Raw genomic sequence first — 20,290 nt, forward strand, 5'->3', positions numbered from 1 at the left:
CGGATCATTCAATTTGAGCTGATCGGTAATCGTTACCAGCTTTCTTTCCTGCATATATATATATATATATATATATATATATATATATATATAATCGAACCAGCGTGCATCATGTGATCTGTTCTGTCTGGGAATAGGAAAGCACCTTAATCATAAACATCTTGTACTTGTTTCGTACTATAATGGCATCGCGGCAGGTGACTTGTAAACCAGACATTAGAATTCCGTCGTTTGTGTATGGACGGATGCAATAATTCTAGCCGATCCCCTTAAAATATATGGTTCCGCCCGAGTCCCGACACTGTCTATCGAGCTAGTAAAACGTGCTTTGGCACGAGTGGAGGGGGGCGGGCCCAAAAAGATTCTCATGCGCCCCCTGAATCCCATCGAACCAATCCGCATAATATAATCCTAGAAAGAACAAACATGTCGAAACGACCAACTTGAACCATGTGTGGCCAACCCAAAATCGCATGGCAGAGACAAATAAATTTTTCTGGTCCATATATTCACGATCAACCCACTACTATCTCTCGACCGTTTCTCGGCACAAAAAAATTGCCCTTTTTTTTCACGAATTTTTAGCAGTGTAGCTCCCAGATGAAACCCTAAACTTCGCAGTCCTGTGACCCTCGCCATAACAAGAGGGAAAGAAAGAAAGAAAAAGAGAAAAATTAAAAAAATTAAAATATTACTAACAATTGTCAATGTCCGGTTAAAATTGGCCGATTGGACTAATTGGCTTAATGTGAAAATGATTATGACTCAATTGGTAAAATTGAAAGGTTTAAGACTAAATTGACAAAAATGCAATATGTTTAAGACTTTTTGGACAATTTTCCTGAATGTGGATACTAAGCATGCACGAGGTTTCGGCCGATATGATACGCATACAAACATGGGAAGCACAAAAAGGAAATGTGTTAATTTTTGAATTTGTGCAATACAAACTGTACTGCCGATGAAAGTATAGAATTGGCAAATAGAACCTAAAGCTGAGAGACCTGAGCTTTTGTCTGTCATCACGTGTTCTTGGAGCCACAACTCGTAGATATTGTTTGCTTCAAGCTTTTGAGAATCAATTATATGAGCCACGGGAGATTGCAATTAGTCCCTAACGATTGGATAGGCACATGGAGTTCAGTAGCTTTCAATAATGATCGTTCGTTTTGTGGAAAACAACTTTCAGGAAAATGTTTTCTGGATTTTTCAGCATTTAGTTCACAGAAAATAAATGAATCAAAGAAAATATTTTCCGTCAATGGAAAAAAAAAACCTTCGAAAAAAATGATTTCCTCTTTCCCTCTTCTTTCTTTCACCCAGACCAAGTAGGTTCTCCCCCGTGCATTCCTTTTAATTATTTTTATTTTTTATTTACTTCTTTAAAAAATTGAATTTTTAATTATTTTTATTTTTATTTCTTTTCTTTCTTTTTCTTCTTCCTTCTTCTTCTTCGGCCGGTCCTTGGCCATGGCTACTGTCGGTGACTGGCCACGGGCGAGCTTGAGCCTCGCCGACTTGTGGTGAGGCTTGAGCCTCACTAACCTTTGGCAAGCTCTAGCCTTGTCAGCCTATGGTGAGGCTCGAGCTAGCCTGCGGTTGATCGCCGTGGCTGGCGACCGACTGAAGAAGAATGGAAAAGGAAAAAAAATAGAAAAAGAAAAAGAAAAAGAAAAGGAAAAGAGAAAGATAAAAAATAATTAAAATTTTGATTTTTTAAAAAGAAAATAAAAATAAAAAATTATTAAAAGGAGTGCACGGAGGAAAATCAAATCTGATTTTCCATATCGAATGGTAGAAAATATTTTCCAGTTCATTTTTAGGTTTCAGCCAAACACCAAAAAATATTGTCATTTTTCAGAAAAATGATTTCCTCAAAAATATTTTTCAGAAATATCACATTTTCCTTGAAACAAACAGAGCCTAAGTCATCTATGGACCTCATGTTATGTATTCAGATCGCGGACGGAACCTTGAGAATCAACTACTTGCCTTTTACTCTCATACAAATGTTTTCGGAACGGAGAAGGAACTCGGGGATTGAAAAATGTAATACGAGCTTGATAATGCAGGCCACGTTATAACAAATCCAGTCATTGGACTTCTCCATTCTCGCATACATTACAGCACTGCAAGTCACTATCATCTTTGCCAGATGTTGATTCGAGGGGATGCCAATCGCATGTTGTGCTGCAAACTGAGAGTCAATTTTAGAGCACATTTGGGATGAAGTCTGGATTTGGATTGAAGATCATGAGTGTCGCAGCAACAGCATGAATCCTCGGCTACCGCAGCACAAGCATTGCAACTGTAATGAGTTATATTCTTCTCCTCCAGGTATATAAGAATCTTCCCTGATGTGTCAAGGTGAAGTTCATGCTCAGGAGCATAAGGAGACCAAGTCTTGAGGGTCTTCAGACAGACTGAGCCTCGACTTTTTTGGACCCCGTCCTTAGGCACATGAAACTGGTGAAAAAAAAAATGACAAACCAAAATGGTGCATCAAACCCTAACATCTGCCACTGTAGAATCTTCATATGAGGAACAACATCCATATCTCATCTCAGCTTAACAAGCGAAACTGATGATGTTGGTGCCACGGAAGTCATAAGAAAAAGGGACCGACTGGTATGAACCGCACTATTTGCGTTAACTCTTGTTTCTGCCCAAATGAGAATTTAAGGGGCATGGTCGCCGATGAGCTCATGGAGGTTTGGATGGAAATCTGGGTGAACCTTATAATTAATTGCATTTCTACATCATCCTTTTCTGTTCTTCTAAATGGTGGTATGATGGAGGAGATCAAACCTTTTCGTGGTCTTGGCCAATTAAGGAGACCCTCTCTCTCTGTACAATTTTATTCTCCGTATCTTGAGTTCTTGAATGGTTTGATTGAAGAGCAACGCGATATCGGGAATTAGAAACCTATTAAACTCAACTCTCATGTTTCTGCTTCTTCCCATGTTTGTTTCTATCTGGTATTGCTGATGCTAATACCTGCAGGTCCAAAGTTGCTACTTAATCTTTCTTTGCAGCATTTCTGGGAAAAAGGTGAATCTCAATAAGTCTAAACTGTTCTTCTCTAAGAATACTTCAGAAGACACTCAAGTTTGTCTTGAATAGATCCTTGGCATTCCTAGAACGGACAATCTCGGTTTGTACCTTGAATTCCCTTTAAGTTGCTCTACTTCAGCTAAGGATTTTGATTATATTAGTGATAAGGTAAGGCAAAACTCACTGGGTGGACGTCCAAATTCCTATCAATGGCGTGTAGGATCATTCTCGTCAAATCTGTTATGGAATCGGTCCCCAACTCTTACATGCAAGTGCTCAGAATTCCTGCTAGACTTTGCAATGCACTTGATCATATCAATTGAATTTCATATGTAGATCTTCTGGGGAAAAAGATCATGAATTACTTCTTGGAACGTATTGTTAGGTTAGAACTTTAAATAGCAAGCTATGTTATCAATCTCACACAAGCATGTTATTCAGCATAATATAGGGATAATTGTACAAAAAGTACTCAACCTATTGTACGATGGCCAATTCAATCCTAAACTTTTCATTTCTGCTAATTTAGTCCTAAATCTTTTGACGATTTGCCAATTTAGTCTTAAACCTTTCAATTGTAATAATTTAGTCTTAAACATTTTGACAATTTATTAATTTAGTCCTTACGCATAATTTTGGCCGAAAATTGCTGACATGGACGCCGGCCGGTGCTGACATGAACAATTTATTTTGAATTTATTATTATTGTTTTATTTTTTCTTCTCTTTTTTTTTCTTTCTTATTTTTTTCAAACTCTAGGTTGGCAAGGTCGCTGGCCAACCCTCGCTAGCCACAGCCGAGGGTGTTGCGGCCCTCATTCAACCTTATTGCAAAAATTGTTCACATCAGCGTTGATCGTGCCACGTAGGACAGTCGACACTTCATCAAAAGCTATGTAAGCAATTTCCGCCCAAAATTAGCTGGAATTACTAACTTGGCAAATCATCAAAAGGTTAAAGACTATATTAGCAAGTCCTCAAAAGTTTTAAGACTAAATTGGCATAATTGAAAGGTTTATGATTAAATTGAAAAATCGTCAAAAGATTTAGGATAAAATTGGCACAATTAAAAGATTTAGAACTAAATTGATCACCGTACAATAACTTCATGACTTTTTGGACAATTTTCCTCCATACTATATCTCAATTTACAAAACTGTACTAAATCCTTAACAAATTTTAAACTAAATTGATGGAAATCCTTTGACAGACTAGGCCCTAGACCCAGGTACTTGTGCCCGGATTTCTAACACTCAAGCTTAGGTTCATTGAGGTCAAGTTCAGGTCTATAGCACAAGGGCTCAAGACCTCGTGCCCGAGACTAGGCCCATCAAGGCCGGAACCATGATCCCAGTGCTAGTGCCCGGATCCCAGGCGCCTGGGCCCATGTCCATCGAGGTCGGCCTTGGGACCTCGGTGCCCATTCCGCGACTTTGGCATCCCTAGTCGAGTGCCTGACGCCCTTGCCTGAGTCCTGGGTCGATTGAGGTTGGGTTCAAGATGCTGGTGCTTGCCCGGGTCAATCAAGGCCAGGCTCGAAACCTCGGCGCCTGCGCTCGGGTCCATTAAAGCCGAGCTCGTGTCCATCAAGGTAGGGCCAGGGACCTTGGTGCCTAAGCCCAGGTCCTTGACACTAACACCCGGGTCCATCGAGGCCGGGATCAGGACCTCGAAGTCGTCGGCACCTTCGCCATTGAGGCCAATCCCTGGTTAGGGTCCATCAAAGGCATGGACCATACCCTGGTGCCTGTACCCAGTTACCTGACTACCTATGCGTAAGTTGATAAAGTTCGGATAATGTATGTCTATTTAGAAAAATCAATACGACGGAAAATATTTTTTAGTTCATTTTCAGGTTTCTTCCAAATATAAGAAAATATTGTTATTTTCATGGAAAATAATTTTCAAGAAATGTCATATTTTTCGCAAAATAAATGAAACCTTAGGCTGTCCGTTTCTTGAAATCTAGGACTAGTCGAGCAATTATACCACACAAATAATCTTATATATCTACATAATTGAGAAATAGTACACATTCGAAGGTCTAAACTCTAATTTCATTTATTAGGTGCAAAAGATGATGTAGTCGATTTTGGCTGGCATGGCAAGTACATGAACGAAATGGTTTGGAAATAAGAAGAATCAACATGCATACAGGTCAAACAAGAGTACTAAAGTGGAATATCTATTGAATTAGCAAGACTCTATCTTACATTCATAGAATGATCAACTTTTAGATACTATCGACAAGCGACAGATATAGTCAATGAGAGCAGAATTTGGTGAAAATAACAGTCACCAATAAACAGAATAATCAATAACTTGAAGGAAATCAATAACTAACTAGTAAAGTCGTTATAACAGACATTAAAAGTTATCAACAAGAGTCTTTACAAGTAGTGGAGTCAATTTTTTTCCTGCAAAAGTACACTACAAGTGCCATAACTTATGTACGGCGATCACTTTGATGCCATAACTTTTTTTCGGATCACTTTGGTGCCAAGTCGGAGCAAAAGAGATCACTTTAGTGCCAATTTGGCCGGAAATCCGACGTGGCATTTTTTATTAATTTTTGACGCCGACGTAGCTCGCTGGAGGCTGAGTCAGCGTGTACAGTCAGCATTTTTTTTTTAAATAATTTTTTTCAGCGTGTACAGTCAGCATTTTTAATTTTAAATATTTTTTTTCCTTTTTTTTCTTCTTTCCTTTTTATTTTCTTTTCTTTTTTTTCTTTTCTCCCCTCGCCGGCCGGTCGCCGGTGGTCGGCCGGCCACCGGTGAAACCCGGGAAGGGCTGGGCGAGGGCGGCCTTGCCCATGGCCGGCGAGGGGCGGCCGACCTCGCCGGCGACAGGCGAGGCTAGCCCAGGCGAGGGCTGCCCTCGCCTGGGCGGGCGATGGTCGCCTCGCCCGGGCGGGCGAGGGTCGCCCTCGCCGGATTCGGCTAGGGTGACCCTCGCCGGCGTGCCGGCGAGGGTCGCCCACGCCCGACTCAGCGAGGGCGACCTCGCCCGCCCAGCGAGGGCTTCCTCGCCGACGCGGCGAGGGTCGCCCTCGTCGGATCTGGGCGAGGCGACCCTCGCCGGCGTCGGCGAGGGTCGCCCACGCCCGACTCGAGCAAGGGCGACCTCGCCCGCCCTGGGCGAGGGCCGCCCTCTCGCCCGAGTCGGGTGTGGGCGACCCTCGCCCGGCTGCCGAGGGTCGCCCTCGCCGAATCCGGCGAGGGCGACCCTTGCCGGCGTCGGGCGAGGAAGCCCTCGCCCGGGCCGACGAGGGTCGCCCTCACCCGAGTCGGGCGTGGGCGACCCTCACCCGCCTGTGCGAGGGCTTCCTTCGCCCGACGTCGGCGAGGGTCGCCCTCGCCGGATCCCGCGAGGGCGACCCTCGCCGGCGTCGGGCGAGGGGCTGGCCTCGCCTGGGCCGGCGAGGGTCGGCCGCCCCTCGCCGGCCATGGGCAAGGCCGCCCTCGCCCAGCCCTTCCCGGGCTTCGCCGACCGGCCGGCGAGGGGAGAAAAGAAAAAAAAGAAAAGAAAAGAAAAGAAAAAGGAAAGAAGAAAAAAAAAAGGAAAAAAAAATATTTAAAATTAAAAATGCTAACTGTACACGCTAAAAAAATTATTTAAAATTAAAAATGCTGACTGTACACGCTGACTCAGCCTCCGGCGAGCCACGTCGGCGTAAAAAATTAATAAAAAATGCCACGTCGGATTTCCGGCCAAATTGGCACTAAAGTGATCTCTTTTGCTCCGACTTGGCACCAAAGTGATCCGAAAAAAAGTTATGGCACCAAAGTGATCGCCGTACACAAGTTATGGCACTTATGGTGTACTTTTGCCATTTTTTTCCGATGTAGAACTTCGTGTAGATAATCTCACTGGTAGATAATAGATGATCGTGGATTTAGTGTAATTTCTTGTAACCGCTATTAATTGTAGATAGGTTTAAGAAGTTATCTATTTATTCAAATTCAATAACCGCTTGTATATAAACACCATAGTGGGCTATAAATACCCATATTGTAACTTTTATAAGGAACTACAACGTTCTTCTGAAAATTTATCTTTTATTACTACTTCTCGTAATCGTTGGCTACTGTTATTCCTAGTGTTTGTATTTTAAATTTTCTTGTCATTTACGATACAAAATCAACAAATGACCCTTCAAGGCCTTTGTCGATTTATATACATCCATCCATATTCTAAAAAGTGTTGTCATCTTTTTTAGTGAATCACATTCCTAATTTAAAGAAAATGAGGGAAAAAAAAAAACAGACGCGAGCGGAAGAAATGTTTTCAAACTCTGTATAGCCAAGATTTGGGTGTCTTCTAAAAGAGGGAATAAGAGGAATAGGATGGACCATGGAAAGTGCTTGCAGGGGTGTCAACAGTTCAGATATCATGGATATCTGGATCGAGCCAAATCCAAAGGACAAAAGCAAATTGCGACCCGAACCAACCCGAGAACTGCATATAACCCGAACCGATAATCCGTTTGGTTCATTTTGGTTTTTCGGGTTTTCGGTTTTTTTTTGGAAATGTGAGAAAAAAGAAAAGATAAAACATAAACCTTACAATAACTGGATTCCAAGATAAGAACTCAAGTAATGCCAGAGGGAGAGCTTCTTGTTCGTCTTCTTCTTCTTCTTTGTTTAGGGGTTTGTTTCGGAGTTTAGCTTAGGATTCGAGTTAGGGTTTTTGCCATGGAATCTCCAGAGGTTATTGCGAAGACCGCCAAAGCCGAGTTTGGTTTCAATCGAGTGTTATTTGGCATTGTTGGGAGCCCAAGTCTGAGCCCGTTAATATGTCCAGTTGGATCCACTTTTACTCAAAAGTTTAAGTCAATAAGTTATGAGCCAATTAGGATATATTAACAACTTCACACCATATTAATTCTCCAATGTGGGACTTTCGAACACAATCCATACGTCCAACTCAACACGCAGTTCGATTTTGAATACTTGTTGCTCTCTGTCTTCCGAGAGCTGAGTTCAGCATTAATGTGAACTTGAGTTATATTGCCAGACTATGGTTTGAAATAGGATGCCAAAGTTTTTGGTGGATCAATCCCTTGAGTTTTATTTTTGTGTTTGTTTATTTAGTTGTTGTATTCACGTTTTAGTGATTCAAGCGGATGTGCGAAATCATGTGTTGAACTGTCAATCATTGGTGGAATGATTTATTATCATTCTGTTGATGCAAAGGTTTCTCACACGATGTCTTTGAAGCCCCTCCTTTATACTAAGCTTTGCCCTTTTTTTATTTGCCATGTCTTTCTTAGTAAAGTGTTTAGTGATTATTAAACGAATCGAGGCATGAACTTTTCTATCTGCTACCCGAACTGAAAAGACCCGAATTTTTCAGTTTAGATCGGATCAGGTCAATACGGCGGCTCCACCCATCTATAATGAAATTGATAATGATGTGATTGTTGATATATGGGGTCCTGACTCACATGCCAATGATCTTGAATTGGGATATCTTCAAAAGGGATTCTTGTTAGGATAAGGACGAGCTGAACTGGATCTACTCCAGAGATGGTAACTTTTGCATGGATTCTGCGTATAAAGTGGCTTCCGGAGCCAGCGCTGTCGCTACCGCAGGCAACTCTACCCCTCTGCCCGAAGATTCGCACGTCTTTATGGCAACTTCTTCTGGGGGAGATCGCTAGATGTACTAATCGTTTTCTCAACTATTACAAATATATTTTGGCATTTCATTCGGCACCAATTTCTCCGGGCATAAAAGGGAAGTCTAAAATTAAGTGTTGGCTCCATAGACTAGTGCAGAGATAGATAATAGTGCAGTAACAACGTGTCAGAGAAAATTACGATATTTTCCATATAGACAATTAGGATATTTCTCTTAATCTTCCATATCTGTCATAGGTGCTCTTTGTCTCCCTTTGATTGTGCAATTGGGATCAAGTACTCTTCATTATGAGATGAACAAAAATATACTGAAATAACACAATTTATCTATTTCGCATAATTCTTATCTTGATATGAGACCTAGGCGATCTTGAGGAATTTTTTAGTGCAATGGGTGCGATGTGAACCGGGTCACTCCGAGTGCACACTTTGCACCATGTCATTCTCGACCAAGATAAGAAATATATAGAATAGATAATTGTGTAAGTTATGCAAATTTTTCTGTGTCTCACAATGACAAGTACATGAGAATGGGCTTTATCAAATGACAAAGATAATCAATTAAGATCAATCAAAAGTATGCACAGTTAAAGGGGAATATGGAAAATCTCCTATATATATATATATATATATATATATATATATATATATGTGTGTGTGTGTGTGTGTGTGTGTGTGCGCGCGCGCGAGCGAGCGCGCGCGCAAACATGAGATATATGGAGAATTGTGAGAAACGTCCTAATTATCCCAAGGGAAATATACTAATTATCTCTATCTGGAATTTAGAGAAAAGATCCAATAAAAAAAATGACACAAGATGCAAATGTGCTCCAGGTGTGCACAGGGTGCATATCGCAATTGGTGCACTCAAAATTTCCTCAGCATCACTTAGCTATAAGAATCATGTGAAACAGAAAATTGTGTAACTTCTAAATATTTTTGTGTAACATATAATCACTAAATCCATTAGGATCAACTAAGTATATACACAATCAAAAGGAGATATGGAAAATTTCTTAGATTATATGCATTATCATAAAAGAAAATAAAATTAAGGGAAATATCATAATTATCTCTAAGTGAAATACACTCAAAATTTTAATTACAATCCTGTTTTAGGCATGTATATACACCCAAATTTTTTATTAATAGAGACTTGATAGAGTACATATATCTTTCCCTAAAGAAAGCCATCATTGACTTTTGAGTTGGATTAGGCCTATACCTCATTTCAAGTTTACAATAAATAGGCTCAACTCACTCATAATAAAAATAAATGATTACCATCGACAATGACCAGTGACCCACAGCACGGTGCGGTATCAAATAATATTCTAAGAAGGGGCAGAGGCAAAGTTGGGGAAATAGGAGAGAGTGCATGAAATTCCAAATCTCACGTCAATTGAGAAAGACCTTATTAAGTGATTCATAAGTCAATGCACACCTCCAAATGGTCATCATCTTATGTGGTTATTCAGAGTATTCATTTTTTGGTGCTTGGCCTCTGTTGTTGCATAGATGGTATCGGAGGAGACTCTCTTTAGTAAATGTTTGGTTAATGAATGGACTAGAACCATACCCGATTAGACAAGGATGGGGAGCGAGTGCCGGGGTGAGAGTGCTCGAACAAAGTTCGCCTCTTGTTAGGCTTCTAACGAGCCAACACTAACCAAATAATCATCCCAAGCCCCACATCAATTGAGAAAGGCCCCCTAAATGGTTATCATTTTATGTAGTTTATTTGAAAGATTTCTTTTAAAGGTTTGGCCCATATGCAATGAGTTAGGTCATTTCTGAAAAATTGAAAGAGAAGTAGGATTTTGGATTGACATTGAGAATGGTGATATTTTAGTAGATGTACATAATGCAATGCATTTATCTCTAATCGAAGAGGATCCAAATCCGCTTCTTTCATGTGGCGAGGCTTGTTTCTCCTTTGCTTTCCTTATCCAGTGCTCCAAAAATTGTCTCTCACTTTGCTTGTGGCCTGTTAGTGAGTCGACTAGGAGAAAAGAAAAGGAAAATCATCAATGCATTGCCGAAAGGGGGATTTACTTTGATTAGAAGCTAAAAAAGGGTTTTATTTCGTTTCATTTACATCTATGAGAAGCACTACACAGTAGTGAATATCCAAAGAAGAATATTGAGAGAGTAAGGCTTGCATACATAATGTCGAAAAAGGTATGAACTATCCATAATATTGTCCACCGTATATAATAAGAAGTGACACAACTCGTGATCGTAACAAATAACCGATACACACAAACTCATAAAACTTCTCTATTTCACCTTCTTGACATTCATTTTGAATATTTAAAACTGCCCATGTCAAATCAACCCCATCACAACCTAATCAAATCATCTCACAAGCCCCAAATTGAGAATCCCCCAGGAAGTGTTAAGCCAAGACCTCTCTCTGGCCTTCATGAGCAAAACCCTGGCCCATGCCACCCACCCTTCCCAGGACATCCTCTTGTCCCAGGGACTCCCCCACTCCAGCAGCAGCCTCAGCCCGGCCTCTACCTCGGCCTCGGCCTCCTCGTACTGCCCTTTTCCCAGATATAGCTGCCCCAGCACCACCCGAGGCTCCCCAACAAACGGGTTCTTCTCGATGCCTTCCCTCAGCCTCCATTCCACCGCTTCGTAATGCTCAGCTCCTCCAAACTTGCTGACGCTGCAAACCGCTTCCCAGTACTTGTCCCTTGCCTCAATCTGGTCCCTCGCGTCGAGGACCCGCGTGCAGGACTCGAACACCGGTGGCACCACGAGCTCGATGTTCTCATCTCGCTCTTTTGAGGGCGGCTTGGACTTGGCATTGCTTTTGCTCTTCTTTTCGAGCGTGAAGATCTCTTCCTCTCTTGCTATGAGCATGTAGACCGCGCCCATCCTTGATATCGAGTTCATCCAGAGCCCGGGTTTCCCGTCCCCAGGCCACAATGCCCAGAAATTATTCCCGGTAAACTCCATCCGCCCATCGCTATTCTCGAACAGCATATCCTGAAAAGTAAATTGTTTCAATTTCTCAACGCAACTAGACTCGAACGAGTTACAAATTTATAGAGAGAAACTCAAATATGACAGTTGAGAAAATTTCAATTAAGGGCATCAAGGTTCCTTCAATTTTTCAAATAAGGGCTTGCGGTGGATCTTGTCTCAAATGAGGGTCTGAAGTGTTATTTTTTTCTTAAATAAGGCATTTTTTTCAAATAAGGGTCTAAAATAACTATAAAAATTTCAAATAAGAGCCTAATCTCGCCAACCAGCTAAATATTCCGGCCAATCAAGGGCATTTTCGTCCAATGATAATTTTAACATAAATTTTAGTTAAATTAGATTAAAAATAAAAAAAAGATAAAAGTTTTTTTAAAAAAGAAAAAATACATTTGGGATGGTTGGTTGGGCAAGCCCTCTCACTTGTGGTTGCCACCCCATCACCGGTGGGGTGGCGGCGCTGGTCAGTAGGCCTTCACCTCTGGTCGGCGAGGGTCGCCGGCTTACCGAGGCGCCGACGCCAACAACCACGTTAGTAGGGGTGAGCGATTTTAGGTTTCATACAAGTTATACATGAAACCTGGAACCTACATGTTAAAACAGGTTTCTCATTTTTTTGGAACATGGAACCTACCTTGTCACAGGTTCTAGGGTCTACCCTTGTTCTACTTGTATTATTAATTGAACGATTGCAGTGAATCATCACCTTTAATTATTACCATTCGCTACTACAATCCATTGACCACAACTTTTATTTAGACAAACGAAGGATATGAATAATTTAGAAAGTAAAAATCTCAGCCATAAAATGGAAGCTCAAACTAGTGGTTCCAGATTATACATTTATCATCGTATGTCATGAAATACCGCAGGATCGCACGAATACATAGATCAAGAAAAATACAAAAACTTGTTTTAGGTTCTAAGTTCTACCTACCTAGAACATGGAACCTACCCGTCGAAACATGATCCTCAATTTTTGGAATAGAACCTACCATGCATACCCTGGAACCTGGAACTGACAAGTTCCCAACGGTCTGATTCTCAGGTTTTAGGTTCTACCCTAGAACCATGCTCACCCCTACCCGCTGGTCATCACCGATGCCCAACCGGTGATGGGGCGGTGGCCATAGGCGGAGGGCCTCTGTGTTTCTCTCTTTTTTTTTTCCTTGTTTTCCTTTTTTTTATCAAAAAAAGGAAAAAAGAAAGAAAAAAGGAAAAAAAATCAAAAAAGTAAAAGACAAAAATGACCTTGACCAGCCAATGAGGTTAGGCTCTTTTTTGAGATTGACATGGCCATTTCATACCCTTATTTGACATAAAGTTCACTTTAGGCCTTTATTTGAGAAAATAATGGCATTTCATACCCTTATTTGAAATAAAGTTCATTTAAGATTATTATTTGAAAAAAATTAGGGCACTTCGGGTTTTTATTTAAAATTTTCCCCTACGGGGTTGATTCATTTGTTTATAGTGGTGATATGTCCAACATACGAGACCAAATCAACGGGAATAGTAATGAATAACAGATCTGGGTATGACGACACGGCAACCATTACCTGAAACCCAAAGAACTGATCGCTGAAATCGGCCATGGTGATCATTAAAAAAACCGCAACCACTCTCCTCGAAACAAGCACGTCCTCTCCGGTCTTTATGTGCTTCACCCTTATCCCCTCAGTGGGCAACAGCGACTGGACCTTCTTTCGCCACGCCTCGTCGCCTTTGAATACTCCCTTCTCTTTGGCACTCTGGAGGGATATCTCTGACAGCTTGAGGTGCTCGATGAGCTCCGAGTCATCATAGCGGAAGAGCAGGTCGTCGTGGATAAGGGCCTGCCTTGGGACGATGCAGAAGAGGTGGATGAGGCGCTCGGCAGCATCACCAACATGGCTACGGACAACTTCACGGTCGGTGTTGGGGTCGAAGATGGCCAGGTTAGCGTAGGAGTTGGAGTAGGCGGAGTGGAAGAGGCCGCAGAGGCAGACGGCATCAGGGGCCCGCCAGAGACGGAGGATGCGGTAAGTGTCGAGGAGGTGCTCAAGGAAGCTGCCGTGCTTGTGCCAGCACTCCCCGGCACCGACTGAGCGGAGGGTGGCCACAAGGGAGGGGAGGCGCGGGTCGACGACCTCGAGCTCGCCGCGTATGAATGGCCGCGCCTCCTCAAGGAGGGCTTGGAGGTCGGTGGCAGCGGGAGGAGAGAGAGATTTTGGTGTTGCTGGGGAGGCCACGGTACGGTTTGTTTGATTGAGAGAGAGAGATAGTGAGAGGGAGGTGACGGAGTTTTGATGACTGAATTTGTGTTTTTTATGGACCCAAATGTGAGGAATTCGTGTTTTTATGGCGGGAAAAGCGAGAGATTGTGGTGGTGCTGAGGAGGCCATAGTAGGAAGGAGATGGAGTTTAAATTTCGTTTGTTTGTGGAAGAAGAGAGAGACTGCTGAAAAGAATAAGGTTTTCTTGTGAGCTAGAGTTTGTGTTTGTTGAGATATTTATAGTATCTTTTGGAGGACTGTGTGCTTGCTACTGGACTGAGCTAAAGATCAAAGATTGAAATGAGAAGTTTGGGAAATAATATTTGGAGGGTTAAGATAGCTAGTGACCCATGTACATATTTTAGTTTATTTTTGTATCTGCTTTCAGTTCACTAATAATTTGATCAAAGGCCATATGATTATTACTGGTATGAGACATGGAGGTTCATTTCTTTGGTGTTCATGTTGATGGAGGAGATATATTCGCGGACATGTAGTTGATAGCCTCAATTACATAAATATTACATTGAATTTTACTCTAATTGATAGCATGGATATTATTATGCAAGCACAGTTAATCTCAAAATACATGTTAATCTAATTTTCTCCGGGTTATATGACATGAGGATAAGCTTTTTTTCCTTTTCATTATTGCAAATTCAGGATTAAAAATATCGTATATAGACTTGGGCAGATACGAGGGACAAAGTCAATCACAACATGTATGAAATGTGAAGAATTTGTGTTTTTTATGGACCCAATGGGAACTCTCTCATGTATAGATTTTTTTCCTTGCTGGTAAATTTCAACAAATATTAGTAAGTGTCAAAAAACTATTGGTAGAATAAAAGATCGATGACTTCTCGTTTAGGCAATTTGTTAGCAACTTACTAACACATTTATAAATTATGAACTCTTTTTGATAATTTGGAAATTAGCAACTTTGCGCGAACTTATCTTATTTAATTTACATAACTTACCAATTTTTTGAATTTACAACCTCTTACAAAAATTTACCAACCTAAGTCTAAGGGGTTTACCAACTTTTTTCTTATTATATTACCAACTAGTTTTTAAAACCAACTTTCATTTGAGTTACTTACCAATGCTCAATTTTTAATGAACACATTTTTTTCATTGAATAATTATTTCAAGCTATACAAACGATCATTTTTAGAAGGATTTTTTTCCAAATCAATCATCTTCCACGAAACAAACGGAGTCTTATTAACTTTTCTTTTGAGTCACCAATTTTTATTTATCTTAATTAGCGACCTCTTACATTTATTAATTATCTTTAGAGATTACCAATCTAAATTACCATAACTTACGAACCTACCTTCATTAAATTACCATCTAGAATTGGCAGGGAAAGTCCTAAAAAGTTCTAAACATATTATATTGGTATCAATTCATTCCTACAACTTTCAATTGGACCAATTTAGTCATAAATATTTTGTATTGATGTCAATTGAGCCCATTAAGTCAATTTTGACTGGAAATCGCTGATATGAACATCGATCATTTTATGCGCAACTGTCGCTAACGAAAATAAATTTTACAAATTTTATATTATTTTTCCTTTTTTATTTATTTATTGTGGCCGGAGAGGGTTTCGGCCGTTGCCCACTTGAGCCCTTGCCAAGGGATGTGGTTAAGGATGTGATTTCTACAAATAGTTATTCACCTTCCTCTGTTAAACAATATCAAATTCAAGGCTGAGAATGACGGCCTGCCAGGTAAGATGTCAATTCAATAGCAAAAGAGATGACCCTGAATGCTCGCCTAGATCTAATCAATTTCATGAAAGACTGTCTCCATAGTTCCTTATGCACCTTGTGTGTTAGTTTCGCGAAAGTTCATTGATTTGAACTTTTTTTTTTTAAATATTCTTTGTATCACTTATAAAAACGAAAAAACGAAAATTATTTTCTTTATTGGCAAAAATATTCAAGCATGGAATGTTTTTTATGATGAAATCATTTTCCGTCGACTAATTTTTCAAAACAACACAAACAATCATCTTAAGGAAAATATTTACCAAACTATCCAATTTTAGCGAGACAAACAAGCCTAGAATGCTCGGCTCCGGCAAGAGGTAATTGGTCAACCACGATAAGCTTTCTTTTCTGCTTATCTCATTCAATCGGGCAGTTAGGGGGGAAAAGTGTTAGAAAAGTCCTAAATCTATTATATTGATGCCAATTTAGTCCTAAATCTTTTATCTTTATGCCAATTCAGTCCTTCAGGCTAATTTTGATCGGATTTTGCTGACGTTGACGCCGATGCCGATCGGCTTATGCGGACAACTTTTAATAATATTTTAATATTTTTTCGAATTTTTTTAAAAACTTTTTTCTTTTTTTGCCTTTTCCTTTCTTGGTGACCAGCTGGAGGCTAGGGCCGGCGGCGAGGTCGCGGCCTTTGTTAGCGGCTGGGTGAGGCACGACCTCGCCGGATCTAGCAAGGTGGGGCCTCGCCCATGGTCGGCAAGGCTTGACCCTCGCCAGCCCAGCCCGAGGCTGCCCTTGAGACCATCCGACGAGGTCGAATGGCCGCGAGGGCGTCCTTGCACTGGGCTGGCGAGGCTCGCCCTCGCCGGATCGGGCGAGGGTCGAGCCCTGTCAGCCATGGGCGAGGCCCAACCTCGCTAGATTCGATAAGGTCGTGCTTCGCCCAACCGCTGGCGAGGGCTCGAGCCTTCGCTAGTGGCTGCGAGGTCGCGGGCGAGGCTTGTTGTTGCCGTCTCTAGTGAGGGCGAGCCTCGACAGCGGCCGGTGGGGCTCGCTGGCCCTGGCCTCCAACCGATTGCTGGACCGGCGACCGACTAGACAAAGAAGAAAGGAAAATAAAAAAGTATTAAAAAATTCTAAAAATATTAAAATATTATTAAAATTTATCAACGTCATCGTTGATAGTGTCATGTAAGTCAGCCGGTATCCACGTCAGTAAAATCTAATCCAAATTAGTCGGAACGACTGAATTGGCACAAAAATAAAAGATTTATGATTAAATTGACATAAAAAATATTTAAAATTAAATTGATATAAATTTAAAATATTTATGACTTTTTTAACACGTTTTTTCATAGTAAGCGTCCTTCACTGTTTTTCTTGCGAAACGTGATGCGATTTGTTTTGTCCATCGTTTGTCCACTTAGTAGTACAATAATTGCTTAATGTTGGTGTAGGACATTTGTCCACGTAGTAATACAATAATTGCACAATGTCAGGGGATCCTACACCGCACGCCCGAATTCCGTCCTTTTCCGCATTTTTGTCTAAGGAAGAAAGCAAAAGTCCTGACACGTCCCCTTGGAATTTGACTTCACCTAGCCTAACTCTGTCAATTTAAACAAGCAAAACGAGTTTTGGCAAAAGAGGACCAAAAAACATTCGCATGCACCAACTAAATCCTGTCAAACCAAGCCGCATTAATCAACTCCAGAAAGAACAAAATGTCAAAACCCCACACTAAAACTATGGGTGATCTCCCGCAAAATAGCAAAGCAAAGAGTTTGAATGGCATCAGTATACTCTACACATCAAATCAAACGCACAAACATAAAGAAAAGGGAAAATTCTAAATAAAGACTTGAAGTGAAGCCATTTTTTCAAAAAAAAAATTCAAAGTGAATACTGTCTTAAATAAGATTTTGAAGTGGCTAATTCAATCTCAAATGAGGATCTCAACTTCCAATCTTATTCATAGCCAGGGGCATTTTTGTCCAAGAACATTTTGTCTTTACTTTTCTTTTTCTTTCTTTTTTTTCTCTCTTTCCTTTTGATTTCTTTTCTTTCTTTCTTCGTCTTCCTCACGTCTCCTCCTTCGCTCTGCATCACCTCCATCTTCAACGCCATCATCAGCCCCTCTATTCTCTGTGATAAGACCTGTCACAATCTGGTCTTCACTCACTAACCTTTATTAGGGCTCTCTCTGATTGATTCTCCCCTTTGGCAAATTTTGAAGGCTGTAAGGTCGGTTTGTAAAATAAGGTGTTCCTGCTAAATTGGTAGAGCAACATCATTATATATGTCAGAAACATAGAAGGAATTACTGAGGAGGACAAGACGGAAAGGCATTTTTGCTGGAATCAACCATATTGGCCGTCCTTGGCGAGTTCTCTGAATTGTTATTGTTGAACTTGACAGAACTCAATATAAAGTGACGTGGGATTCCATCCTTATGCGTATCAGCGAGATTTATTTCTTCTAAGATAATGTTTATGCTTGTTTTGCCTGGTCTTCCAAGAAACAGACTTTTCGAGGATCTGAATAGAGGACTTCGATTCGCATTCCATCTGCTCATGCGATTCTTGAGGAGTGGCAAGACCTTAGATGCATATTTATGCGGGGATTATGATCAGTTTTCTCACTAGATCATTCGGCGGATTCCAAGTCCCGACTCGGAGGGGTGGAGGGTTCGTGCGACCAAGATGATATGCATCACGGCTTCTACCATTGGAACTCATTTCGCAATCGAGATGAAGCATGTGGACCAATTTGATTTCTTTGCACGCTCGGACAAGAGACGCGAAACAACGCATCCCCAACCCGAGGATGCTGAGAGATCCCAAAGCTAATGGATGCTTATCTTACTCGAAAGGGAGCTGCGAAAGTTTCGTTAGGGCAAAGATTGGTCAGCATTTGGGCAAAGTTTCTTTGGAGATATGCATGGACATGCTATTAGTAATTTAGCACAAATGCTGACCAATCTTTGCCCTAACGAAACTTTCGCAGCTCCTTTTCGAGTAAGATAAGCATCCATTAGCATTGGGATCTCTCAGCATCCTCGGGTCGGGGATGCGTTGTTTCACGTCTCTTGTCCGAGCGTGCAAAGAAATCAAATTGGTCCACATGCTTCATCTCGATTGCGAAATGAGTTCCAATGGTAGAAGCTGTGATGCATATCATCTTGGTCGCACGAACCCTCCACCCCTCCGAGTCGGGACTTGGAATCCGCCGAATGATCTAGTGAGAAAACTGATCATAATCCACGCATAAATATGCATCTAAGGTCTTGCCACTCCTCAGGAATCACATGAGCAGATGGAATGCGAATCAAAGTCCTCTGTTCAGATCCTCGAAAAGTCTGTTTCTTGGAAGACTAGGCAAAACAAGCATAAACATTATCTTAGAAGAAATAAATCTCGCTGATACGCACAAGGATGGAATCCCACGTCACTTTATCTTGAGTTCCGTCAAGTTCAACAATAACAATTCAGAGAACTCGCAAAGGATCGCGAATATGGTTGATTCCAACAAAAATGCCTTTCCGTCCCGTCCTCCTCAGTAATTCCTTCTATGTTTCTGACATATATAATGATGTTGCTCTACGAATTTAGCAGGAACACCTTATTTCACAAACCGATCTTACAGCCTTCAAAATTTGCCAAAAGGGAGAATCAATCAGAGAGAGCCCTAATAAAGGTTAGTGAGTGAAGACCAGATAGTGACAGGTCTTATCACAGAGAATAGAGGGGCTGATGATGGCGTTGAAGATGGAGGTAATGTAGAGCGAAGGAGGAGACGTGAGGAAGATGAAGAAAGAAAAAAGAAGAAAGAAAGAAAGAGAAAAAAAAAGAAAGAAAAAGAAAAGTAAAGACAAAATGTTCTTGGACAAAAATGCCACTGGCTATGAATAAGATTGGAAGTTGAGGTCGTCATTTGAGACTAAGTTAGTCACTTCATATCCTTATTTGAGACAATATTCATTTTGAGTCTTTTTTTTTTTGAAAAAATGGCTCCACTTCGAGTCTTTATTTGAAATTTTCCCTAACATCTCTCTAAAACTGCTCATCTTTGATTGTAGGACACTCGTAGGACAATTTATTGACCTTTGAGTGAAGCATATTTTCCGGGAGTGAACCAAAGCCTAGACTATCTCACTCGAATCCAAAGAAGCCAGCTGGATTTCGAGCCGACAGATCAGGGATTCACCTCCTTTGAAACTACTACAATCTTCATCTCCAATTGCTCGATAATTTTCGCGAGAACATTTTGTATGCTGATCGTTACGGTATCTCTTTTTGATAGGATTGCCACTAGATCCTTACACAATGCATATGCCCATTTGTGTTATGTATTCTTGTTCTGCTTTCCTACCCAAGCTAGGAAAAGCAATCGAGCCATTTTTTTTCAATAATTTACTCCCATAAATACATTGTTGCTCTTCAAAATATTTTTTTCTCTAATATTAAAGTTAATAATTCCGACCAAATAATAATAATAATAATAATAATAATAATAATAAAGAGGGCGTCTATTAATTTGCATATTTTCTAGAGCAATAGAAAAAGGAAAAAAGAAAAAAAAATCCGAGGAAAAACCTCCCACAAAAACCCCAA

General features: G+C 40.9%; 1 protein-coding gene across 1 annotated transcript; it reads right to left on the bottom strand.

Moving 5' to 3' along the window:
- Nucleotides 1-10,841: 10,841 nt before the first annotated feature.
- Nucleotides 10,842-14,166, bottom strand: LOC115671674 (uncharacterized). The gene is made up of 2 exons (XM_030593298.2): nt 13,249-14,166; nt 10,842-11,695 (listed from the first exon to the last, which is right to left on the bottom strand). Exons 1-2 carry the CDS (start codon nt 14,071-14,073, stop codon nt 11,057-11,059), a joined length of 1,464 nt encoding a protein of 487 aa, XP_030449158.1. The 5' UTR covers nt 14,074-14,166; the 3' UTR covers nt 10,842-11,056.
- Nucleotides 14,167-20,290: the final 6,124 nt, after the last annotated feature.

Source organism: Syzygium oleosum, unplaced genomic scaffold (genome assembly GCF_021117445.2).
Source record: "Syzygium oleosum isolate NSW1041296 unplaced genomic scaffold, Sole_v2.1 Sole_v2.02, whole genome shotgun sequence".
Lineage (NCBI taxonomy): Eukaryota > Viridiplantae > Streptophyta > Magnoliopsida > Myrtales > Myrtaceae > Syzygium > Syzygium oleosum.

What these genes read in the sequence shown, in the direction of transcription:
- LOC115671674 (XM_030593298.2), bottom strand. Translation starts at nt 14,073, where the DNA reads ATGGCCTCCTCAGCACCACCACAATCTCTCGCTTTTCCCGCCATAAAA. An exon ending in ATCAGTTCTTTGGGTTTCAG is followed by an intron (nt 11,696 to 13,248) that starts GTAATGGTTGCC and finishes TTTACTTTTCAG; the next exon opens with GATATGCTGTTCGAGAATAG.